A 26,642-nucleotide genomic window follows, 5' to 3' on the forward strand; every position below is an offset into this window, starting at 1 on the left:
CCGGGAATTCCCGGGAAATTCATCGCCCTCAGTACCGGGAAACGAAACTCATTTCCCGGGAATTCCGGTACTACAAAATATATAATAATTTTAATATTTTTAACTTTTATCAAGCTGTAAATGCTGTAAATCCTCACGATGTTTTTTGGATTTGAGGCAAGAGATATTTAACATCTTTCCGTCGCCCCTCGTGTGCAGATGAATACCCCGTTCGGTATCACCGAAAGCTGTTCGTACCTAATATTAGTGCGAAATATATTCCGAACAAGGTAGGAGCCAGAACACACACAGACAGGCACACCTCTGCGAACATCAAACGGCTCCGATGTGTTGCCGTTGTAATCTAAAACCCCCTTTATGCCTTCGTGAAATGACTTTACCAGGCTTAGAAGTTTTGGCGGACACCCAATGCTCTCGAGCGCAGAATAAAGACCTTCCCTGCTTACTGTATCGAACGCTTTGTTAAGGTCAACGAAAGCGACGTAGAGAGGGGTGTTCTGCTCCCTACACTTCTTCTGTAACTGAAGAAGTATGAAGATCATATCTACTGTGGATCGCTGGGAGCGAACACCACTGCGCCTCAGGATAGATGCGCTCTGCAAGTTTTTGGATTTTACACAAGACGACTCGACCAAAAAGATTACCAACTATGCTAAAAGGGCAACACCGCGGTAGCAGTTGCAGTCGCCGCGATCACCTTTCCCTTTGTATAAGGTGACGATGTTAGCGTCGCACATGTCCTGAGGTACCTACTTCCTTCCTCCCAGCAATTACACAGAAGATTGTGCAAGATTGGTCTGATGCACTGGAGTTTAATTACTTCGGCTTGGGTGCCGTCACCGCCAGGACTTTTTCCGCACTTGAGCTGATTGACAGTAGCTCTATAGTCGGCAGGTCGTCTAACTCTGTCCATTTGTCCAGTTTGAGCATGCTTTGTACTGCTTCCGGATGCAGGAACACAGGCTGAGAGAAGAGACCTAGCCCACTAGCTACCCAGCGGTCCCATTGTTTTTGACTGTCTGTAATAACAGAGCCATCCGCGTCTTAAAGAGGGGCTGTCTTTTTAATGACGGGACCAAGGGCCTGCTTGATACCTTCATAAACACCGCTAATATTTCCCTTATCTGCACAAATTTGAATAGTGCGACCGAGATTAGACCAGTACGTAGTGGCAAAGTACCGCACACTTCGCTGGAGGACTGCTTTGCTATTGCGAAGCGCTATTCCGGTATCGGGATTGGGATGCATAAGTACCGTGTCTAAGGGCAGCTTCGCGCTTTGAGTCAAGCAAGGGTTGAAGATGCTCAATAATTGAGTTACAGAGGGAGGGTAATTTCAGTGATTCATATTTTATTTATTAAACTTCTATAAAACTATTTTTAACGTTTTATTTAACGCATAACAAGCATTTAACACATTTTTCCTCTAGTTTTTTTTTATATACAGTATAGGCTTGCGTTTGGCCACAATCACGCCTGATGGAAAGCGAGGATGAGGCCTACGATGGAGCACGCTTGCCTAGTAAATGCTCATTCACCCTGGACTTGAAGGCGGCCAAATTGTAGTGTTCAGGAAACACAGTCGCAGGCAGGGAATTCCACTCTTTTGCTGTGCGGTTGATGAAGGAAGAGCGAAAACGCGCGGATTTTTGGAATACTGACAACGTAAGGGTGGAGACCCCGCCTACTTCTGGTCGACCTGTGGAAGAAAGGAGCAGGTGGAATAAGGTCGTGCAATTCCGAAGCACATTCTCCGAAATGTAGCCTGTAGAATACCGACAGGGAAGCCACTCTTCTGCGATGACGAAGGCTCTGACGACAAAAATCCGCATCGCAGGCGACGCCGATGAGCCTCTTCGCTCGCTGTTCTACCGAATCCAAAGCAGCTAGCTGATATTCAGCAGAACCGTCCCAAAGGTGGCAGCAATACTCCAGGCAGGATCGGACTTGGGCTCGGTAAAGACCAATGAGCTGGTCCGTAGTGAAGTATCGCCTAACCTTGGATAGGATACCAAGCTTTTTAGCAGCGATTTTTGCCAAGGATTCGATGTAACTCCCAAAGTTCAGTTTAGCTGAGAGTTCTAAGCCAAGGAGCTGAAGGTGGTCAGATATTGGTACAGGCAGACCTCGAAAGGTTGGAGTTAGATTAAATGCACTACGTTTTGCCGAAAATAAACACGCCTGGGTTTTAGAGGCATTAAAACCGACTAAATTGGCTTCGCCCCAATCGGACACTGCCTGAAGAGTTCGGTTCAAATTACCTATCATAGCCTCTCTGAGAACGTTGGTATCCGAACCACTCGCTCGAGCATCAGACAAATATCTTTCCGACACTGACACGACACGATCTTTCTAGTACCGAAAGTATCGAATTTCCCGGTATTTCCCGGTACGGAGAGATCCAGTACCGCAAATTCGGTTTCAGTACCGGTACTGGTCCCTTTGCTGTGAGCAATAAAATTAATAATTATTATTAATTAACTAGTCGTCGTTTACAAGTCAGTAAGGGGTCTGTAACTGTAGACAGTTACAGACTCCTTACTGACTAACTATAACATAAACATTTATGAATATTTATAATAATATATGTGTACATTCATTTTGCAATACTAAGGGAATATTGTCTAAAGTTCTTAAAAAAATAAAAGGAGCCGAACCGACATTACAGATTTTTATTTTATTACCTACATGAAATATCATTAATAAGTTAATAAGCAGTAATTTCATTTATTTACAGCAATAGGAAATTACGAGAGAGTAGTGGAACAAGCCGTAATACTGATAAAAAAGGTTACGTAAATACTACCTACTGAAAAAGACTTAGTACATTTTTATTTTTTAATAAAAAAATGCTACATTATCTGATATGATAACCAATCAAATGAGTGAGCATAAGTTCTAATGAAAAGGCAATATTAAAATTGTTCACCGACAGAAAGACAATGTGTGTCACTTCCGAATTTAATAAAAACCCGTGAAAAGGAATTTTATTTCACCAAATACCAAACTGAAAACGACGATATTGCAAATAGCCGAGATGGCCTCAATAGGCGAAATAATTGAATTAGAAGCCCGCTCGAGAAATTGGAGCTGGGCCCGCCTTTCTATTCATACATGCTTAGTACATTTACAAGCACAATAACCATTGGAGAGATTTTATTCCAAGCAAATACCAATACCACTAATACAGGTAGGCAAGGAAACCACAGAATGGAAAGAGGTTGGAAAGGCCTAGCTGATATGAAACGCGCCGCAACTATTATCAAATATTGCTACTTAACCTAGAACTTCTACAGTTACTCTTACTATTTTATTGTGTATCTGAAACGCAGAACTATTATGCAATCTGTAGTAACTCTTCAGAAGTCATCAAGTTGTGTAGGACTCTTTTCCTACCCTTCACATCACGTGAACCTGTCGGCTTGGCACATGGCATCAAGCATCACTTGTTGCATTTCAGCTTTAGAACTAACATGGTATATTTGCCACAACTTTTGTATAAAAACACCATTCGTGTAATGGTGTAATAGATTTTTGCCAAACAAACCTTATTGTAGGTAATTTCTCTTCACCATTCGGAAGATTAATGTGTTTCATTAACGGTATGTTAATCAACGCTGTTTTAATTAGTAATAAATATCATTGAGACCGGGCTTTAGACAATAAACTACGAGTCCGATATAATACCACCTTAACGAAAATGGATCAATTACTTTGAATGAAATTAACGATTTACATCCGTAACAGGATCACAAACAAGCAAAATTTTGAAACAATGCAAGGGTACCCCGGTTAGTCTCTTGCAGCCAAAAATGAATGTTCATTTTAATGAGGAATCGCCGAAAACAAAGAACAAAGCTCAAGGTCCCTGGTCACTAGACCCCGACAGAGAACGACAAAAAAAGTGCAAGAAATAGTCTAGTGAATGCGTGGACTTTGTACTGGCTAGTGAATCCAATTTCAGTTTCGTTTTATTTCTGAATACTCCGTATTGGCCTGTGCTATTCGCTCACGCAAGTGCTTTGTTAATTTTACAGTTCAAACACAGTCAAAAAGCGCAAAATCAAATATCTGGGGCACGTGCTGCGCCATTACAGATATCAGCTGCTGCAGCTAATATTGATGGGCATAATGCAGGGAGAACGGCTCCCTGGAGGGCGGAAGAAATCTTGACTGCGGAATATTAGGGAGTAGACCGGGATTAGCAGTGTAGAGCAACTGTTCCGGATGGCTCGAGGCAGGGAGAAATTTTCATAGCTATCGACCAAACTCTAGGAATGAAGTGGCTCTTTAAGAGAAAATGTTTGTCAAGGACCTACCTTTTTTGTTACTAAAATTTATAAAAATAGTCCTTGGCACTGCTTGTTAACAAACGAAATTACTTAAATAGAATGTGAATTTTAATCAAAAAAGATGAATAAGTAAGGCAGGAAATTAAAGGCAGAAAGGTTTTTTGCAAGTGGGTCTCCTGATGGTAAGAGATTATTAAGAGAGACGAAACACAACAGTGCAAGCACTGCTATTTCACGGCAGGATTAGCGAGCAAGATGGTGGTAGCAATCCGGGCGGACCTTGAACAAGGTCCTACCACCAAGGTTTCCTACCACCAAGGTCCTACTACCAAGGTAACTCATAAAGCGTAAAAAATAGGACCAGTGTAAAGAAGTTACGATAAATTGAGGACATATAAAAAAGATTGGCACAATTCATATAGCTACATGGCTTTGAACTCAAATAGACCAGATCTTTGAGTTCAAAGTCATTCCGCAGTAAGTGGTATTTGAACTGTGGCAATCTTTTTTAACAAGTGGCGTTCAAGACCCCTTTTGCAAGAACAATGAGCGTCCACCGGTAGCTGGCTATTTGTGTCTTTGAGAACCGATGTATCACCATACCTATTTCAGGTACGTTTATTTGTGTTACCGGTTTTATTCGTTGGTTTTACAATGGGAGAAATAAAGGAGCAGAAAATGTATTTTCGATATCCGTAGAGAGCAACGAACTGAGGCCTTATTGTCTAACGGACTTGGAATCACGATCGTTTTCACCGCTTCATCCTGTCACACGGCATAGGAGGGTAGAAAGAGATGGTGAATGCGATCGCGAGCGCCAGAGCGTTAGACGGCCACAGGTTTCGGTTTCCCGCGCATTTCTTTTCCTTTTTTTTTGAGATTTTGTTTCACCATCCATTGATTAATTTATCTGACGGATTTGTTCGAATAGACGGAGACGGCATCACATTTATCCTTCAAATAAAATTAATCAATGGGTGGTGAAACAGCCCCTAAGTAAAATAACCCTGTACATCTTTAGTTGAATGTTTACGGCCTTGAAGGAGTGACAACATTCTCTCTCTTCAAGTGCCTCTCCACTCTCCAACTAATAAAGGTTGGCAGTCAGCTCCGCATTATATCTAATTCGGTCTTTTGCCAGTCTAAAATCTCTGGCGCTCTTTATTCCCGTCCATTATAAAACATTAATTCCGACGAAAAACTTTTACAGAGGCGTTCAATCAAGCCTTTTTCAACCATCACCACTTAGCCATCTGCTGAATTAACTGTAAAACATCTTGTCCAACCGAGTGCATTTCTAGTGCATTGCAATAATTAGGTACTCCAAGCGCATCGGAAAAAACTTGATTTACTGAGCTTGCCATGTCGATTTAAACAATAGGCCGCATACCTGCGCCCGCGCACGGCCGTGACCCTGCGCGAGGGCAAGGGAATGCATGCGTGCCTCAATGATCTTGGACCTGTAGACAATGTCTAACGTCTAGTCCAGCCTACCTTGCGAGCGATGTGGACTCCGTACGGACTCATTTTAACGTACAACGGTCAACGATTAGCTCCATGGCCATCATCATATTGGCCTATATACGTCCCACTGCAGGGCACAGGCTTCCTCTTAGAATGAGAGAGCTTGGGCCTTAGTTCCCACGCGGTATCCAGTGACTTCACACTTTGAATTACTTCGCAGGTATAAACCTGCAATCTCACGATGTTTTCCTTCAACGCAAAGGATCGCGATGAATTTTAAATGTGGTTTTAATTATCGCACATGAATTTCGTAAAACTCAGAAGTGCGAGTCCGGATTTGAACCCACGATCCTCTGCTTGAGATTGTCGAGATATCATAGGCCACCACAACTCCTTGGAAGTACTTCCACCGATCCTCTATTCTATTAAGTTTTTTTTTTAAAGATCAATATAAATTAAACCAAGTCCGTTCGGAGTCTGGAGGGCTACTATGAAATTCGAAAATCGAAGTTCGTATCGTACCGTCCCGCTGACGCTTATGTTATTTAATACGCGAGTGAGAAGGAAGCTCCGCGAAGGCTTGGCATGACGCGTGGTCGCAATTAGAACCATTATTTCACTCTCTCTCAAACGGTATAAGAGTAAAAGCCACGGAGAGAGTTGGAGTTTATTTACGCGGTAGAAGACGGACTACGCTACGGAAGTTCGCCGAAGAACTGAGTCACCAATATAACTCGAAGAATATAGTTTAAGGAAAAAAAATAGTTTAAGGAGTATTAACCAGTAATAGGCAGGCCATTTTACAAGGGTTAAAGAAATCTATCTATCTATCTAATACCTTCGAGCAATTCTTGTATATACAAACTCAATCTCACAACATTTATTGACAAGAAAAACACACTACATCACAACAAAAACACAGTAAAAACATAAATAGGAGAAGAGAGAAAAATAAGAGACATTGTGTTGTAGTGTGATGCCAAAAGCGCTCAGCTCCATATATATATTTCGAGGATCTCGGAAACGGCTCCAAAGATTTCGATTAAATTTGATATGTAGAGGTTTTCGGGGATAAAAAATCGATCTAGCTTGGTCTTATCTCTGGGAAAACGCTTGTTATCGAGTTTTAGCCTGGGTCGCCTAGGTACTATAAAAAAAGATTGTAGCTCCACTCCACTTTGGCCTGTTAAGCCAGCCGCCTATGAAACCTTAGCTATTTAAGAATAAAAAAGGTGTTTCTACGCGACTGATAGACAGGGGGAATTTAATGACCTCAAAGTGACGGCATAATGACCAAAACCGAACATGCAAGTGTTACTAGAGGTATAACAGAGAGATCGCAATTCATCTCCCAATAAATGTGATGCCGTCTCTGTTTGTTCTGTCTGTATAAACAAGGACGGCGTCACGAATATTTTTGTCGCACAATCAATGAGTAGTGAAATAGGTCCTAACACTAACGCCTAAGCCTGTGATGTTTATGTGTCTAAAATATTGCCTTATAATTGGTTTTATGATTATGACCAACTCTAGGTTTTTTTTACATATAACTGACCGTGATTGACCCCTGTCTCACCTGATGTTAAGTGCAGATGAGGCCAAAGGTGTATCTCGCTGGTTCAGTAACATAACAGCCTATCACTCTAGCTTCGAAGAGCCCTAGATTGTTATTATCCGGAAATACAGACGACGGGAGTGAATTCCATTCCTTAGCATACTTTTAGTTTTTTGTACAATAAAGAGTATAAACAAACTTTTATTTTAAAGTATTAATCATGTATATTGTTGTCAGTTTGAGTTATCAATTCCTGTGGCTGTTTGCTATTTAAAATACATATAACTGATTAGAAATGAGACTAAATTGAAAATACAAACTGAAAAACTATAAAAATAAGACCATCACTGGGAATCGAACCCAGGTCCTCGGTATTCCGTACCGCGTGCTATACTGCTACACCACTGATGGTCTTAGAAATGAGACTCCAACTCCATATTAAAATTATAAAAGCGAAAGTGTGTGTGTGTGTGTGTTTGTACGTTTGTATGTTTGTCCGTCTTTCATGTCGAAACGGAGCCACGGATCGACGTGATTTTTGGCATAGAGATAGTTTATGGGCCAGAGAGTGACATAGGCTACTTTTTATCCCGGAAAAATGCACAGTTCCCGAGGGAACAGCACGCGATAACCGAATTCCACGCGGGCGAAGCCGCGGGCAAAACGTAGTTGAATAATAAGTATGTGTGTATTATTTGGGTGAAGACCAAAGAGTTGCACACCTTAATGCAGGTTGTTAAAATTACTATATTTTTTTCCATTGTGACAAGAAAATTAACCATAGATTTGTATGAATAATTTTCGTGTCACAATGGAAAAAATAATAGTAATCTTAATTACCTGTGTTAAGGTGTGCGTGCATTTCTTCGTTTTAATCTAATAAGAATACTGTCACAAGAAAAGTCAAGTAACTGGACAACGAAACTTTGCATTATCAAATTGCTGTATATTATGGCCAGTGATCAGAATAGGTAGAGCTAATTTACCTAAAGTTCCTGAAACAGAGACGAAAAGAGGAGACTTCCTGAGATCAAGATTTTTTTTCCGGACAATTTGTTCCGGTTTTGGGACTTTTGTGGTATAGGGGCCAGATCTCTGTGTAGCTCATTAACCTCCTGAGACCTGATGTAAAATTTCTGTTTTCACAATTTGAACCAAACATCTATCAAGTAAAAAAAATATATATGTCCTCAAATGAGGACCAGAGGATCTCGCAGGTTAATATTCAACATGTCTTGCAAGCATATCTTGTTCCAGCCTGTTTTAATTTAATTATTGATATCTAATTCCATTACCCTCTGCTTTCTTATTATGATGTTGATCTTCATTTCAAAAAAACTATACAACTTTTGCATTCATTTTTAATATATCATATCAAAGTATTTAGTACAGTAGATTCAAATAGTTTGAATCAGAACATTGCATGTAGTAATGTAATGAGTATCACACAAGTTACACACCCCTTTATGACATCATTAGTTCAGGTTGTATAGCATTGGCTGATTGCTTGTTTGGGGCATAACTGGCCAGTAAAAAAACTTCTTTTTAAAACAAATCACAATGCCGTAGGCATTACAGCCAGCTCCATCAAGCAACAATTAGAATGTATAATACTGTTAACTATTTACTATTGGAGAGAAGCTATCATTGTACATTTTTAGTTCTAGTAAGCTATAAGTTTTTATGGAAGGTTGATACCTCAGTAAGTGTCAAGTTAAAAAAGAATCCAATAAGAAATTAATCGAAAATTCGAAACAATCGATAAAAATCACTTACAAATCACTAGATACAAAAGACCAATTGTACAAATAAACATTTTAGTGCAGGCAACCTTGAAATCTATTCCACAAAAACTTGGAAGGTCGAACTCCAGTAGTTCGACAAAGGGCCGGCACTTGCCCTATGGAGCACCTGGCATTTAGCACAAATCAATGCCTACAGTAGGTCACTGACTTAACAATAGTATATGCTCTGGCCTTTCATACCGCAAGCAATTAAATAGACCTTGTTAACTTTGCAGGATTAGTCATCAAATATTTTGCTACAAAACGACAAATTTTAAATGGCAAACGCTATACCAACATCAATTATTTAAAATTATTGATCATGTAGAGCATCTGTGCCGTTTGCACAAGCTGCCTCAACGTGATAAAAGGAAAAAATATTTCGCGATAACTCGAGCACGGATCGGAAAATGGCGTTAGAAATTTACGGTTATATCAAACGCTTAAAGCCCAATTTAGTCCTTAACATTCAGGAACCTTCAGGAAGATGCTAATAAGAATCGCTGTAGGTTATAAATAATGCATATTGTAATGGAAATCTAATAAAATAACTTACCTTTCTATAAATTGACAGCAACACACACCACTAGAAATTCACAGTTGACAAGTGCGACAACATTAGAGACATTATTGGACAAGACAATCTCCACTCTGACTTCTGTCAAGATGCCAACTTGTTCGCGTTTTATTAATTGCGTATTAGAAATTTCGTGCGAGATAAATTTACAATCGGCATAATTTTTAACGTTTTTATCTATAATTCTATATACTTATACAGATTATTCTCGGAATTTAAAGTCTCACCTCACCAAGTTTATCTACCAATTCAATATACTTAAAAAAAAGAAGTCAGGGTTGTTGTCTTTATGTAGAGCTGATTTAGTATCTAAAGCTAACAAGAGCTAACATAACATAAGATTCTATCTATGCTAACATAAGACAAATTTTAATGCTTAAAAGTTAAAGAAGTAAAGAACTCGTAAGATCTCGTCCTGTGTAAGAAAGTAACATGTACAAAAAATGGAGGCTTTATTAAAACAACGTAATCATCACAATGCTAAAAATAAGGTAAAAAAAAATGATGAAAACCAGCTCATGGCTTACCTTAAAACCTCCAGTGCTTTTACAAGCTTCTTGAGAAAATAATTAAATTTTTATTGCAATGCAATAACTAAACGCGAAACAACTTCTATGGTCTATGAATGATAAGAGTGCTACAATGTCCATCAATCAATGCCATGCGTGCTTAAAATTACTTATAATAAATACAAAAAATATTAAAATGGCACAATAAAAAATAATACACTTTTTTTTCTATTCAGAGTACCTAATATAGTATCATGTCCATGCCATGACGTCACCTCTTTAGAATTGTCTTGGAATTGTCTATGGCCAAATGTCACTCCTAAAGCTACTTGTACATACATGCTAGAGGTGGGTAAATCCGGATCTGAAGATTCAAAAGAGTCAGATCCTCAAGCGGATCTGAATCCCTTAATGACTCCTTTCAAATCTTATTGACTCCGGAGTTACTAACTCCGACTGGATCGAGCGGCTCGCCTCGCTCGTGATCGCCGTCACGCTCACTCACACTGACTCGCTCCGTCCGCCTGCTTTCGCTCTCGCTCGGCTCGGATCGGATCGGCAGGGCTACTACGAAACTCGAAGTTCGTATCGTACCGTCCCTCTCGCTCTCGTATTAAATAGTATAAGTGTCAGAGGGACCGCACGACACGAACTTCGATTTTGGAGTTTCGTAGTAGCCCTGCGGATCGGATCTTGGACTTGGATCTTATTATCTATGTTTGGTTGGTCGGTTCGGTTCGGTTCGTAGTAGCCCTGCGGATCGGATCTTGGACTTGGATCTTATTATCTATGTTTGGTTGGTCGGTTCGGTTCGGTACTCGGACTTGGACTAACGAACGAATCTTTCTCTTTCTCACGAATCTGTACTTCAGTTCAGTCAGCGGGTGGGGCACCGCAGTACCGTACCGACACCGACCGACCGATCCGAGCCGAGGCGGATCGGCCATAGATAAATTAATAATCGCTCAAAAGAACCGGAGTCAATAAAGGAGTCGGATTCAATAAGCGGATTCGGTACCGACACCGGAGCTGGATCTAGTGAGTCAGATCACTTCGCGGAGTTGAGATTACCCATGTCTAATACATGCTGATTGGCGCTCTCTTTCATTCACCTTGTATGTATGTACCTAATCACTCCATTTTGATTGGTCAGTCAGCAGTCAGTCAGTCTCAGTCAGCAGTCAGATGTCAAATCTGTGACTGAACGTGACGCACGGTTTTTGTTGTGAATTCGTCTTCTCAAGGTTTTTATCGCTAAAACAAGCAAACTAGTATAAACCGCCTTTCAAAATCATATAACCACCATTCTAATCCTGTATGTGTGTGAACCCTCTATCTTCCGCATGAACTAACCTTTGTAATGAATAAAATAGGAAATGTCTAATTTCGGCGTGGGGGTGTATTGTTTGGCAGTGGTTTGGTTCGTAACATTAATGTTGTGTTGGGTGTCGGTGCGTACGGGTCACGTAGTCGGGAAAATCGCTGTTCCCGTGGCTGCGGTCGTAACGGTTGTGCTATTCGCATTGCCAAAAGGGGAGGGTGATATTTCTGCCAATTTTTACGATAGACTGTTCGTGTTTAGATTTGGTGTACTTTTCCTTCTGCTGGCGAGCGTGATCGTCAGTTCTGCGTACTGTATCGCTCATGTGTGCTTGACTCCCCTTGATACGAGAAAGATAAGACGCTTGGGCGCCACTAATTAGTTTGCTTTGGTAAGTGCTCTTTTTCTAACTATACCTACAAGGCTTGGGATATAGTTATTAAGTAGAATATACAAGAAACCTGTGGGACTATTTTTATTCAAATTCAAAAATATTTAATTTGGCATATTATGCTATATCGAAGAGTTTATAAACTTAGAACCTATATCTTATATAAATAAAAAGTAATGTTCATATCCTCAACACTTCAACAATTTAAATTACACTAAAGTGGAGGGTGAGTTGCACATTTTTTGCTTTGACTGTACACATAAATGGAGATTGTATCACACAAAAGTTCTATTTTATTCTATTTTCTAAGATATTTAATAACTTGTCTGTGAATGCATTGTTTAATGGGAAAATTTCATTCTTGCTATTTTCTGTGTTTAATGTTTCTTTTATACAGGGTGTTAGGCACATGGACCATAATTTTTTTTGAGATATGGTCAGGCTCATTTGCTATCTTTTCACCCTTGGACCTTGGATCCTAAGGGATGCTTGAGGCGATTGTTTATTTTAAATATTATTTCTCAAAATTCCCGAAATCCAGACTTGAAATGTTCATAACTTTTTTATTCATGCATGTAGTTTTATTGTATTTAATACTTGAAAAGAACTAATGGTTTTACATCAACACCAAAATTGACAGCAAAATTCAACACTAAATGTATGATAAAGATATAAAACATAATAACAACCATAAAAATGAGAACAAATAAATACATTATGTTTGCAGAAACAAGCGCACAACATAACAACATTGGTCTCAATACAGATCTATTGAATAATTAAGATTGGTTTTTTGGAATCTTTTTGTATTTTTTATTTCAATTCCAAATTTTTTGTTACTCTTATGGTCATCCCGTAAAACCCATATCGAAAATACAAACTGAAATATAGATGCATAGAAAAACCAGAAAAATAAGACCAGTGCTTAAGTATAAGCATGTGGCACAGAATGCTGAGGACCTGGGTTCGATTCCCAGCACTGGTCTTATTTTTCTGGTTTTTCTATGCATCTATATTTCAGTTTGTATTTTCGCTATTGAATAATGTTTTTCCATCATATTTAGTCAGTAAAGTTTGTAGTTATCTTGCTCTCTCAACTAGCCTACTGAAGTTACCTGAAGCTGATTGAGAAATCAAGATAAATATGAACTTATCTGACAAAATATGATGGCAAAGCATCATTCACTACATCTATACATGGTTTCTAGTTTATTCTATATTAGCTGTTGCCCGCGACTCCGTCTGCATAGTATTTGTTTATTGCTATCCCCGGGGAACTATGCAATTTTCTGGGATAAAAACTTTCCTATGTCCTTCCCGGGGACTCAAAACTATTTGTATGCCAAATTTCATCTGAATTGGTTCAGTGGTTTAGATGTGATTGAGTAACAAACATCTAAACATCTTCACAAACTTTCACATTTATAATATTAGTAGGATATTATCTAATGCTAGTGGTAAGTCATGTTTCATACTCATCTAATGGATTTTAATCTAAAATGAGCCCTCATCAAACAACTTCTGTTTTCTTATCATTACAGTACAATTAAGATACCAGTAACAATAGTTACACTATCCATTTTCTTTTGTTTCAATTAAATAATTATTGGTGCTTAACTGTTTAAATTTAGCTTGAAAAGACACTAATTAAAGCCCAATTAATTAATAATTAGTCAGTGTGCTTGGAAAGTTTCTGAGTTTTTTTTGTCTACCTAGTTGATAATGTGTCTTTTCCTGCAACTTTATAGCAATCATTAGGTCTGACTGTTGAATAAAAAATTGGGAATTTTACTGAATTGATGAGAATTCACGGCCCATGGAAGAATTCTAAGGATTATGATCATAATCATCATTCATGATCATTTATGTTGAAAAAGAACACTCATGCAAAATTTCATGTCTCTGGACATATTGTTGAGATTTCGGACCTATTTATTACATGCTTAGATCCCAAAACCAAAAAATAAAATTAAATTTTGTGTTCTGTGTGTTTGTTCTGTGTTGTGTGATATTTAAGTGTGTTTATTTCTTGCATAGTAATAGTACCCATAACACAAGCTTTGCTTACTTTGGGACACAATTGGTGTTAAGTTTCCTGTGATATTCATTTAAGGGTTTACTAATGTTTCCTCAAATAACTTTTGGCAAACTGTTTCATTTCGCAACTTTTAATTTCTGAACAGTTTAATATTTCTGCAACTGTAAATAGGTCAGGATTTTTATAAAACTAACCTAACCTAAGGTGTTCTACAAGATGGCCCTGAAATAAATCCTGAAATATTTACAGTTTTAGAGTTTGCTAAATGAAAGGTTGCAAAGTGAAACAGGTTGCCAAACGTTACATTGCAAAAAGGCAGTACCCGTTAATTTAACTTTAAGTAAAACATAATAAGCATGAATGTTGTTTTGTCAGAGGATGTCGTCAGCTCTGAGCCGGGGGCTGCGGCTGCCGCTGCGCTGGGCGGCGCTCCGCCCCGCCATCTCCACCTCCGTGGTGCACAACGAAACCATACTGGTCAAGAATAACGAAGAATTCGTCAACAAGGTACAATGTTCACTATTGTTTTAACATAACTTTCAGCTGCTCCGATATCCTGAGGTTACTTGGGAGAGGCAATTTCTGGTGCATTATTATTCTAGTCACTTCTTTTATTGGACTATAATGTCCCACTGCTAGGAAAAGACCTCTCCCCTGGATTTCCAACTCGCCCTGTCTGCACTTATGTCTGGCCAGTCGCTGGAAAACGCGTCTAGGTCATCTCGCCATCTCTGCCTTGGCCTGCCGCGGCGCCGATAGCCATCGTGGGGCATCCACTGTATGATTACCTGTGCACACCTCTCTGGATGCATGGGGCAAACATGGCCAGCCCAGTCACTAGAATAATAATATTAATAATGTTAGAAATTGATTGACAGAGGTTACTTCTAGTGAAATAGCCAATAAATGAATAGTACTAATAATTCTGAGCAAGAAGAACCAATAATTACCTTATTCTGAAAAAATAAACAAATGGTACACTTAAATAAAATCCCCTATGTTATAATAAGAATTTTGTGAGATGTCCCGATCTCGTTAACATCCCACCTGTCGAATAAAGCCATTGTATTCTATTATGTCCTCAAGTGCATAAGCCTGTTTAAAATCAACAAAAATATAAGATAAAATAGCTCATTGAAATAACGACTTTATTATTTACAATAGAGAGTTCATTTTAAATGAAACTTTGTTGGCAGATAATATTTTACAAAATTTAATACGTCATAGACAAGCAGCCTCATGGAAAAGTATTATCTGCGAACGTGTATGTTTTTTAAATGCACTTTCTGCTCTAGATAATAAAGTCGTTATTTCAGTGAACTATTTTATTATATATATCCGTTCATTTTAAACTGAGGATTATGCCTATGCGGTTGAGGGCACAATAGAATAGAATGGTTTTGTTCGAAAGGTGGCCTGTTAACGAGATCGGGACATCTAAAAAAATTACTACTAGGTATTTCAAATTAAATGTGTGTTCTCTAAATAAATACCCCTGAAAACATAAATACTAGGTACTAGTATGGCCATCATAGCTTCGTGACACCGGCCAATTACTGAATTAGCTGATAAGCGCGGAGAGCATAAATCGTTGTAATGGTATTCTGTAACCTCTTGCGATAAAGCCCACCCACGTTATAGTTGTAATTATACAATGTTGTGTAACAAATTACATTAGTATTTTATTTGGCATTCATTAGTAAGTATTGAATAAAAGGGATCAATTACAAACGACCGCAAAAATATATTATTTCCGAAAATCAGGGTCTATCGAATATATAAAAGCTTCGCCCACGTGGTATTTGGTTATCGCGCGCTGCTCCATTGGGAACTGTGCATTATTCCGGGATAAAAAGTACCCTATGTCATTCTATGCCAAAAAAGACGGAAAAACATACAAACATTACAATCACCCAAACACACACTTTCGCATTTATAATAATTAGTATCAGCTGTTTGCTGTTTATGTATATGAACGCCAAATTTTTTTTTAAATGGATTACCAATTTTATTAAATGATCTGGGCCCAATTGCATAATAAAGTACAAACTAATACTATTAGTGAATTTCAATACAAAATCGCTAATAATATTAGCTTGTACTTTGTTATGCAATCGGGCCCAGATCTTTAAACTTATCAAATGATCACTAAATTTATTAAATGATCACTTATTTCTATGAAATAGGAACAAAATAATAGTTTGTTATAATTTCACATTAAAATGGGAGTCTAAGGGGCTGTTTCACCATCCATTGATTAGTGTTAACTGGCGGTTAGGTGTGATGCCGTCTCCGTCTATTCGAACAAAACAAATAGAGACGGCATCACACCTAACCACCAGTTAACACTAATCAATGGATGGTGAAACAGCCCCTAAGTTAATATTTATTACTTTTGGCAGTAAACTATTTTTAGTGCTAAATTTTATATTTTAGTGATCCTTTAAATACATATTAGGTATACCCAAAGTAACACGCGTGTTAGGCACCCGTTTTAGCGATATTTCACTTTTTTAGATTAGCAAACTTACTAGCGACAATACTTTAAAACACCCCATAATCTTTCTTTCTATTCCCACGGAATGCCCTTGATTCCCAAATTAGTAACAAATGGGAACAGTGTGTGATTGAATGTAGTTTTCAAAACTATTTGTTCTGTGGTCAATGCCCTAATAATTCTTTAGACTTGGCTATCCAAAAATATTCTCAACACAATGGCGCGCAGTTCGATGATGTTTTTGTTAATTTGCTTTCAAATTTAACGCCATGTTCAGTTTTTTGTGTTGGCGTAAAAAGCTGCCACTTAGGTCGTGCCTGAAATATCTGAATCCAATTATTTTATATCTATTTGTTAATAGGATTTAGAATGCTACCTTTAGATTTAAAAAAGAAAAAAATAAGTTAACCATTCAAAAGTAGTTCAATTAAGTTTTTATTGCTAACAGACTATTTTTTTAACAGACTTCAAAAAAGGAGAATGTTCTATGTTCCAATGTTTGTATTTTTTTTAAATGTATTTTCACAGATTACTCAGTCAATTGTGCACCGATTTTAAGTGTTATTAGTTTTAGAAAAAGTAGCGTCCGTTTCTTAATATTGGGTTAACGGAAAAAATATTCTATTATTGCTTCCTTGTCCATGACTGGTGCCGTCACCCTACTTAAATAAATATTAAAGATCCAAGACCCGAGAACAAACATTCGTATTATTCATACAAATATCTGCCCCGGCCGGGAATCGAACCCGGGAACTTAAGCTTCGTAATCAGGTCCTCTAACCTATCTATAACATCATATTGACCATCATCATCATCAATGATCATCGTCATGTCGAGCTAAACTCCATTTAAGACGAGAGTTATCCTGGTTTATTTCACTATTAGCTTATCACGATGATGTGATGTCTCCATGAATGTAAAAAATCACCAATGTATGTAAAAAAAGCGCATGTGAATTGATGGTATTTATTAGGGTTATGGTTTATGGGGGCGACTGAAAAACAGCGTCTGTTAGCCAAGGGACTTTGTTCTGCAAGGCGCAGGCATAAGCTGAGTCGCATTCCCTTTTGATAGTTTGATTGTACTTATTATTTGTTATGTACCTACGTAGAATTTGTAAGCAAACTATTAAATAAATATCTTTTATTATTATTATTATGTCTTCAGGTGATGAACAACGACAAGCCGGTGATAGTCAATTTCCACGCAGACTGGTGCGAGCCTTGCAAGATCCTCACTCCCAAGCTGCGCGAGCTGATCGAGCCCCTCGGCGACCTCGACCTGGCAGTCGTCGACGTAGAGGACAACGCTGAATTAGTGCACACCTTCGAGGTATGTGCTCAATAAGGGAGCGCCAAAGTTCGCATACCCTTCGCTACTCATACCGTAGTGTTTGTCCGAATCAGTGGCGTAGCTGGGTAACCAAAGGCCCTGGGGCAAAAAATAAGCTAGGGCCCCAACTAAACTATTTAAGGGGATCCCATGCCCCAACGACCTTCGATCTGAATTCTTTAGTTTTCTAATGTTTTTTGTAGCTTATTATATTAACAACAACGGCTTTAAGCAATATAGTATCCCATATTTACTTCAAAGTTCATTGTCTTCGAGATATTTGGCATCAAAGTTGAACAATTTTAGGCCAATAAACTGGTTTTCTGGCCATAACTTTTGTGTTAATTAGTTTCAAATGAAAACTCTCGACACGTCGTCAAAGACGAACCGAAATATGTAGATTTCGTATATGTTAGATCTTTCACGTCAATAAAGATACGAAATAACAGACAATGTTTAAAAAATCATACAAAATTAAGTTTTAATTTTTTTCAAAATCCGGCAGACAAAAATGGAGATAAAAGATTGGAGAAAATTTGTTTGAATATTCCGAATGTGGGAGAAATTTTCACTAGTTCAATTTATAGTTGGTAAGTCAAGAGTCCGAGGGGCCCCCTGAGCTTAGGGGCCCCGGGGGCACTGCCTCGTCTAGCCCCCCGGTAGCTACGCCCACTGGTCCAAATCATCATTTATCATAACTTTTCCCTTGAAACCTTATATTTGTCTGAACACTTTAAGTGGTCATCCTAAAGAAAACTGTAGGTTAGGTTAGGTTTGTTTTATAACAATTGGATTCAGGGAAAGAGTTACGACAGACGATTGTGACAAACATTACATTCGGACTTTCATCAAGTATGCGACCCGATATGGACCCGTTCAATAAACGTTAATATAGTACGACTGTACCACATATACGACTGTACTGTATTTCAATTCGTTTCTAGTCTCGCTACAAAGAATACGTGTGCTAATAACTCGCGGTTATCATCCGACCCTGTTGTGCAAAATAGACCTTATTACTATAACTATTAAAGTTATATTACCTCGTGAACTGTGCATAAAATATTTATTTTCGCTGCCGGTATTTAATTTTATTCCAAGTAAAATACACATTTGCTGTTTAGTGTCAGTGAAAATGAGCGTATCTCGTTCACCACCAGGATCTGGCTTACCGAGGGGTGCCTCCCAGCCGGATCTTTCGAAGATAAATGATTGTGGTGATACGCAGCACAATATCACTCTTCGCAAAAGGAAACAGCCGGAGCACGAGTGCTGCATCAAGAAGGATCTAGCGGACTTCCGTAAGGAGATTATGTCAACTCTGTCTTCGTTTAGTACTGCGCAAAATGAATCCATGCAGGTGATGCTTTGTGAGCTTGTAGCCGATATAAAAAAACAGATAACGTCAGTTACTACGTTAACGGAAAGAATGTTGGAGGAGCAAACTCAAATGAAGTGCGAATTATCCGATTTAAAGGAGAGAGTTTCTTCAGTGGAGATGAAAAGTAATTGCTTGGAGGGAGCTGCAGACAGTCTTACTGAGATTAAAGAAACCGTCAAGAACTTATCCGCCGAAAACAATAATATTAAACAGTTCGCGTTGTTGAACAACATTGAAATCTCGGGTGTTCCATTAGTTAAAGGCGAAAATTTGTTTTCCATCTTTCAAAACATATGCTTTAAAGTTGGCTACACCCTTCAAGATACCGATATCGATACGATTCACCGAGTTCGCAGGTTCCAAACAGATGTATCACAAGCCAGTGTTCGCCCACCCGCCATTATCGTTAAGTTAACTCAACGCAAGCGCAAGAACGAGTTGCTTGCAGCCGTGCGCGCAAGACGCGGCCTTACGACAGTTGATATTGGGTTGTCTGGACCTGCATCTAATCTTTACCTGAGCGATCACTTAACGCCGCCAAATAAATTATTATTAAAACGCGCTAGACAGTTCAAGACAGAACAGAATTATACCTATTGTTGGACGCGAGACTGTAAAATATTTATACGGAAGACAGAAAAATCCAGGGTGGTCCATGTTGCTGATGAATCTACACTGCGGCGCTTACAATGACTAAACTTGTTGTTTTTTGCTTCATTTCTTCCAAACATAATTATTACACTCATATTAGCTTTTACTCATGTGTCACCTGTGTGCTACATTGTAAAAATTTCTTTTTTATTTCAAAAATACATTTTTCTTTTGCTTGTTATTAATAAAAAAACACTACAACCGTTATACTGTATGTACTCGCTCTTAATGCATCCACGTCCATGTTTCTTGGCTCGCTATAATAGTTTAATACGCTTACGCTTAATACTCGCTTTAGATATACTTTATTTACCTTTGTTAATGACATGGCGTTTGCATAATAATATAACTATGTATTGTTCTCGTCTTCGCGTAGCTTCGGCACTACATATGTTTATTTTTTTAATACGTTCCAATAATGACTAGAGGTGTTTTTAGTGGCTATTATCAAAATGTCAGGGGACTGCGTACAAAATCACACGGTTTTTTCTCACAAGTATGTCAGTCCAATTATGATTTTATTTGTTTGACGGAGACATGGCTCACGGCAGATTTTTTTGATCGAGAGTATTTTGATAATAATTATAAGGTCTTTCGCTGTGATCGTTCCGCCGCTGATAGCGGTGCAAACCGGGGTGGCGGGGTGGCGGTGTCCGTGCGGGAGGAGTTCCACCCGCTACTTCGCGACTGGCCCGTCCCTCCGCGGGCATCTTCTGACTGCATCTGGGTGTCAATACCTATTATAACTGATAAACACTCAACGTCATCGCCGCAGACTAATCATAATTACCGATCTCGCTTCTTAAACATTTGTTGTTTATATATACCTAACGGACCTTGTTATCGTGAAGCGTTGGCTGATTTCTTTGATCTTGCTAGTCAAATAATAATTGACCGACCCGAGGATTTATTTTTAATAACAGGTGATTTCAATGTTCCGGAGGCAGTTTGGGTTGGTAATCTAAATTCCGAGGTATACCTGGCCACATCAACTAGTTATGGTACTCGTTTAATTCAAGAATTCTTATCTTATACTGAAGCTAAACAGTATAACTCAATTTTCAATGTGAATGGCCGGATTCTAGACTTAGTATTCTGCAATTATAATTGCTGCGTAACTGTTTGTGATTCTCCACTTACGCCCGAAGATGCCCACCATAAATCACTTTGTATTGACTTAAGACTTGACTTTGAGCTTCCAACTTATTTGGCACCAGCAACACATGTCGTGTATAATATTCACTCAGCTGATTTTGATAAAATTAGCGCTGAGCTTTCCGAGATTAATTGGGTTGAGTTCTTTAAAAATTTAAATTTAGATGACTGTACAGCAAATTTCAATAATTTATTAAATAATTTAATTAGTAAATACGCCCCTCGCCGTCATGTCCGCCATTCGTCTTCTTCCGTCCCTGTTTGGTATAGTAAACCCTTGCAAAAGATATTAAGAGACAAACGTAAATATCACAAACTGTGGAAACTGTACGGTAATCCATTAGATTATCAAAGCTTTAGCATTTTACGTAAACGTGCCAACAAGTTGGAATATGAGTGTTACAATAATTACATATCTTATTCTGAAAGTAAAATAAAAACTCATGCCAACTTTTTTTGGACTTATGTCAAATCAATTTTTTCTAAAAATAATCTTCCCCGAACTATGCATTATAAAGGTGTAACGAGCACTAGTGGCGAGGAAATTTGTAATCTATTTAATACGCATTTTCAGTCAGTTTTTGAGCAGCCCAGTAGCAACAATTTTGATGATATAGTCAAAATTCCACCGCTTGACCCGTTAATCGATTTAAGTTCCATAGAAATTAGTCCCAACATTGTAACTAAATATTTAAAGTCAGTTAACATTCACAAGGGCGCCGGTCCTGATGGGATACACCCTTTATTAATTAAAAGATGTTGCTCGTCTCTGACTACACCTATCACCATGCTTTTTACCAAATCGCTTAAAGATGGCATTGTCCCTAAAATCTGGAAACAGGCATGGGTAACTCCCATTCCTAAAGGTACAGTTAGCTGTGATATTGAGAAATATCGTCCGATTTCCAAACTGTGTGTTTGTGCTAAGCTTTTGGAAAAGATTGTTACTGATCAAGTCTTTAGTGTTGTACGTCGTCACATTATTCCTAATCAACACGGCTTCTTCAAGGGTCGATCTGTCGACAGCAACCTTTTAAGTTTTACTAACGTAATTCATAGCGCTATGGATGATGGTTTCAGCGTTGACGCTATCTTTGCCGATTTCGCCAAGGCTTTTGACAAAATTTGTCACTATACCTTATTGTTAAAGCTCTGGCGACTCGGCATTCATGGCGATCTATTTCGCTGGATAAAATCCTACGTTGAAAATAGAGTTCAGTCCGTGGTCTTATTGGGTTTTCAGTCGGAATGGAAATCTATTAGTTCTGGAGTCCCTCAAGGTTCTCATTTGGGTCCGTTACTTTTTACGCTTTATGTGAATGATATTTCTAACCACATTAAAAACTCTAATTTGTTACTTTATGCAGATGACACGAAAATCTTTAGAATCATAAAAAAGGAAAATGATTGTATTGAACTACAAGAAGACCTAAATAATCTGGTGTCATATTGTAATTCAAATCATCTATTCCTAAACTTGGATAAGTGCAACGTTATTACTTTCACAAGAAAGCAGAGAAAGGAAATCAGATTTAATTATAATTTTTCAGGAAACTCTTTGAACAGAGTTACGGAAGTTAGTGACCTTGGGGTTCTATTAGATAGTAAACTTACCTTTGTCCCCCATATTGATAAAATTTTAAATAAATCATATAGACAACTGGGGTTCATTTTGCGGGTAAGTAAGCCTTTCAAAAATCCTCTGACGTATAAAATCTTGTATAACAGTCTTGTCCGCAGTCGTCTAGAGTTTGGGTGTTCGGTCTGGAAACCCTATCATGCCATCCATATTAATAGAATAGAAAAACTTCAGAAGAAATTTATAAAATCACTTGCTTTTAGGACTGGTCAAACATACACAGATTATACAGATATTTGTGACCATTTTAAAATGCAAAAACTCTGTGACCGCCGTGATTCAATAGATTCAGTTTTACTTTATAAAATTATTCATTCTAAATTGGATACCCCTGATTTATTACAAAACATTAATTTTAGAGTTCCGCGCGGACGAGAACGCCAGTGTCGTAAAAAAGATCTTTTTTCTATTTCTCGCAGTCGGACCCATTATGCTGGAAATGTTTTTATAAAGCGAGCCTGCAAACTATTTAATAATAGCGAACGACTCAGAGACGTGGATATTTTTAATTGTACGTGTGCATTTCTGAAAAAAGCATTCAAATAAACCTTGGAGAGTACATCGTAGGATAACACTCGCAATAGTGATAAGGATAGGTGTACTATAATAAAGCAATTTTGTGTGTTTGTCACGTTTTCTTATATGAATCATTAAGGAAACTATAGGTCTGTTTGTATTTCTTTGTCTACAAATTCATGTTTATATATGACTGTTTGTTTCTCAATAAATAAATAAAATAAAATAAAAATATATCTGCCACAGCGGAGTGTGCAAAAGTATCTGACACCTACCGGTTAGAGACATATCAGATATTTGTGCACCCCTTGTTGTGACAGATTTTTGTGCTGGTGACTGTATCTGAGTGATCGAGCTTTGCTTGGAGTTTTTTTTTGTTCTCACTATTTGCATCCACCTTTGCCTGAAACTCGGGGTTAGATTCTACGTAAACGTCTACGTGGGGGTCTACGTAAACTTAAATATAAGATTATATTTTGTCGTAATTTTATCTCTGTTAATTCTCCATGATAAATAATTACATAACTGTCGTGTCGTGTGTAATGATATCTTTATGTTATGTGTTTCCTTACAGGTAAAAGCGGTGCCAGCAGTTATAGCAATAAAGAATGGTCTAATTGTGGACAAATTCATAGGACTAGTGGACGCAGATATGATAACCAATCTAATCGACCGCATGTCCGGCAAAAAGAAGGATGGCGCGTAGAAAAAATAGTAATTTAAAAATATAAATGTATAGAAGGGAACTTTTATAATAGATAATATGTTTTAAAGGTCTTGTCGAGTGACTGCCAAGCGGCACAGTTCTTGTGCAGCTTGGCTGTACTTTTAAGGTTATATTTTAAAATTAAATTTATATGCTATCGACTTTTAGTTTAACTGTTACTCTACTACGTACTTTATAGTACGTAGACCCAATAGAATGTAACTACAGACTTTAAAATATCGTCACTACTTTGAAAAAATCTCGTATCTAAAATCAATATGTCAACAAAATTGAACCTTGATGTAATGTCTATAAAGTTCACTCAGAAAAATTATCTATTTTGAGCTACGAGTTTTTTAAAAAGTAGTGACGATATTATTTTCGTTCTATTTTGTTCTTACGTGTTAGCTCCACTTATAACCTTTGTTTTTATGATAATAGTCAATACGTAGTGCGATGTTGGCATAAAATAATCTTTTATATTCGCATTTAAACATGTTTCTTGAATAATTCAGTTTTTATAAATAATCACATTTGTTTCGCTGTTTATGCATTGCGTGATGGTTTTCATTTAGTCCATATTTCTAGACACTGAGCGCTTTAATATTTGACTTACTTTATTGTGTTTTACCATTGTACTGAAATTGTAACCAAACATGCTAGGGATTGTGTCATTATAGTTTTAGTTTAGTATCAATTTCGTTTTTTGACCTCAAATAATAACATTTTTCAGGAAATCGGTGATTGTATGACCCAATAGGGACTATGCATCGAACCATATGGAACACAACTTTTCTCTTAAACAATGCACCTTGGTACAGTCAAGGGCAAAAATATCGACACGGCCAAATGCATATTCTCTATTCTAGGATTATTTATGCCAACATTTAGTAAATAAATAGTGTTAAAGATCATTGTTGTCATCATTTTGTTTGTTTTTTACATAGCTTATAGTTGTTGAATTGAAGCAATATTTTTTTCCAGCGTTTGACCTCGTGGGACCCAGATCATATTTTGACTCGCAATTTGAAAATTAAGTTAATATTAGCTTTGGAACAGTAGAGTGTAAAAACATGCACTTATCCAACGCTTCTCTTATTCCGACGTAAAAGGTCATGGTAATATGTTAATAGGTGAAATTTTAAACCTGATATTTGTATCACGATCAAAAGCTCACCCTTTTTGAATGGCTGTATTAGATACATGTTTTTGCATTTGACTGTACCTCCCATCTGTGGCACAGAGGGAGAAATTTCATTAGGCAAACTGAAAAGTGAGAGATGCGTCAAATTGACGTTGTCAAATAGGTATGAGCTCCATTGTAACTAGCAGTTAGTGGACCTACACAACCTTTGCCATACTTTTCACCACTTTTCAGTAATCTGGTAGGAATCTTGTTGTTACATCGCCACGGCACTTACAAGCCGGGCCTTACGAGGTTAAGTAAAGTCGCATGTTCCAGGTATCCGTGATACGTAGGTAATTTATTGTTAATTAGTTTGACTGTTCATATGCCTCATAAGATAATATATTACCGCATAGTATGTATTAAAATGTTTAGAGACTATATTCAAAGGTACCTTTTCACCTGTAATATATGTGCACTTATACAGAAACTTATGTAGACAGATATTATTATACTTATAATAACTAAAAGCTGTAATTATTCTGTCACTTGAGTCTAAGATATATCTGACAATTGTTTGAATTTATTATTTTTCTATATATTTGATGTAACGAATGTAAAATTTATTATTAAGAGTCGAACAAGGTTTGTAAATTTTTGAATGAACTCCATTTTTCTATTAAATTGTATGATTTTGTATTAAAACTATATTCTTATAAAAACCTAGTCTAAATAAGACTGTTTTTTTAGTTTTCATATACTCGTGTAAAAAGCTTTGCAAGAGGGAAGGCTTTTGCATTGAAGTAATGGACGTATATATAGGTCGTTTCGTTAGCGTGGAACCTGCGGTGCGTCTATATGTCGTTGGAGTCGAAAGGGTTAAAATTGAACGGCCCCTTAAAATAATGTGGAAAATGTACTTGGCTCCAAAATGTCATGAAAACTGGACTTTTCGTTCAAGATGAGACGTGTAAGAGCGAGACGCGCTATGAAAATATTTATTGGCTTTTTTGTCCTCATCATCCCAGTCTATATACGTCCCACTGCAGGGCACAGGCCTCCCCTCAGAATGAGAGGGCTTGGGCAGTAGTTCCCACGGGGGCCCAGTGCGGATTGGGAACTTTTTTTTCCTACATGGGCTCAATTAGTTTTGTTTTAGAATTTTAAGTTGGAGTTTGTCTGATTGTTTTAGATGCATTGCATTCATTGTAAACAAAGAAAATTGAACTACGTGCTAAATAGGCCTATAACTTATACATATTACATTAAGGTGCTTTTTACATTGTTTTCTATACTATATATACTGTTTTTCATTATTGAATAATTCTATAGGAATTAAGATGTTTCTTATAGAATCAGTTATTAGCTTCTCTGGTGCTATGTATACAATCCATCCCACTATAGTGAAAAACAGAAAGGCCCGTTGTGCATGTACCAGTGCATAGAACTGATATGGAACTTATTGATTATTAGGGTACTGTAGTTAAAATTGGGCTAGTTAAATTTGATCAAAAATACGCCGTTAACAATAGAGTCGTGTTCAGATATTTTTGATCAAATTTTTGCTCACAAGTTTATGAACTCGACTGTACAACGCTGCAATGAGTTTCTTGACAGGCAAATATCGCTAGATGGTGTTAGTATCGTGGGTTCCGTTTGACGTTAGTCGTGCTTGCCATTGGCTTATTTATTTAACCAATGAGGGCTAT

The 26,642-nt window shown here is 37.7% G+C and overlaps 2 protein-coding genes across 5 annotated transcripts in view; one reads left to right on the top strand and one right to left on the bottom strand.

Annotated features, from left to right (window-relative positions):
- Klc (kinesin light chain) overlaps positions 1-9,761 on the bottom strand; it is a 76,306-nt gene extending 66,545 nt beyond the window's left edge. Inside the window, exon 1 of the mRNA XM_074089820.1 lies at positions 9,651-9,761. The gene's annotated coding sequence lies outside the window, so the exon portion shown is untranslated. The remainder of the gene's footprint in view (positions 1-9,650) is intronic.
- Positions 9,762-11,315: 1,554 nt separating this feature from the next.
- LOC141429502 (thioredoxin, mitochondrial) lies at positions 11,316-26,203 on the top strand. 4 transcript variants are annotated; one of them, XM_074089827.1, is made up of 5 exons: positions 11,320-11,424; positions 11,763-11,892; positions 14,306-14,437; positions 17,595-17,759; positions 23,676-26,203. In XM_074089827.1, exons 3-5 carry the CDS (start codon positions 14,309-14,311, stop codon positions 23,805-23,807), a joined length of 426 nt encoding a protein of 141 aa, XP_073945928.1. In that variant the 5' UTR covers positions 11,320-11,424; positions 11,763-11,892; positions 14,306-14,308; the 3' UTR covers positions 23,808-26,203. The 4 variants fall into 4 exon arrangements, with proteins under 4 accessions (XP_073945926.1, XP_073945928.1, XP_073945929.1 ...); XM_074089825.1 differs by lacking the exon at positions 11,763-11,892 and having other exon boundaries at positions 11,316-11,424; XM_074089828.1 differs by lacking the exons at positions 11,320-11,424; positions 11,763-11,892 and adding an exon at positions 11,427-11,495.
- The last annotated feature ends 439 nt before the right edge of the window (positions 26,204-26,642 follow it).

The sequence above is a fragment of the Choristoneura fumiferana genome, chromosome 7, assembly GCF_025370935.1.
Source record: "Choristoneura fumiferana chromosome 7, NRCan_CFum_1, whole genome shotgun sequence".
In the NCBI taxonomy this organism is placed as follows: domain Eukaryota; kingdom Metazoa; phylum Arthropoda; class Insecta; order Lepidoptera; family Tortricidae; genus Choristoneura; species Choristoneura fumiferana.

Coding starts and splice junctions, on each gene's coding strand:
- LOC141429502 (XM_074089825.1), top strand. CDS start 14,309: ATGTCGTCAGCTCTGAGCCGGGGGCTGCGGCTGCCGCTGCGCTGGGCG. Junction 14,438..17,594: donor ACGAAGAATTCGTCAACAAG/GTACAATGTTCA, acceptor TTATGTCTTCAG/GTGATGAACAACGACAAGCC. Junction 17,760..23,675: donor AATTAGTGCACACCTTCGAG/GTATGTGCTCAA, acceptor GTTTCCTTACAG/GTAAAAGCGGTGCCAGCAGT.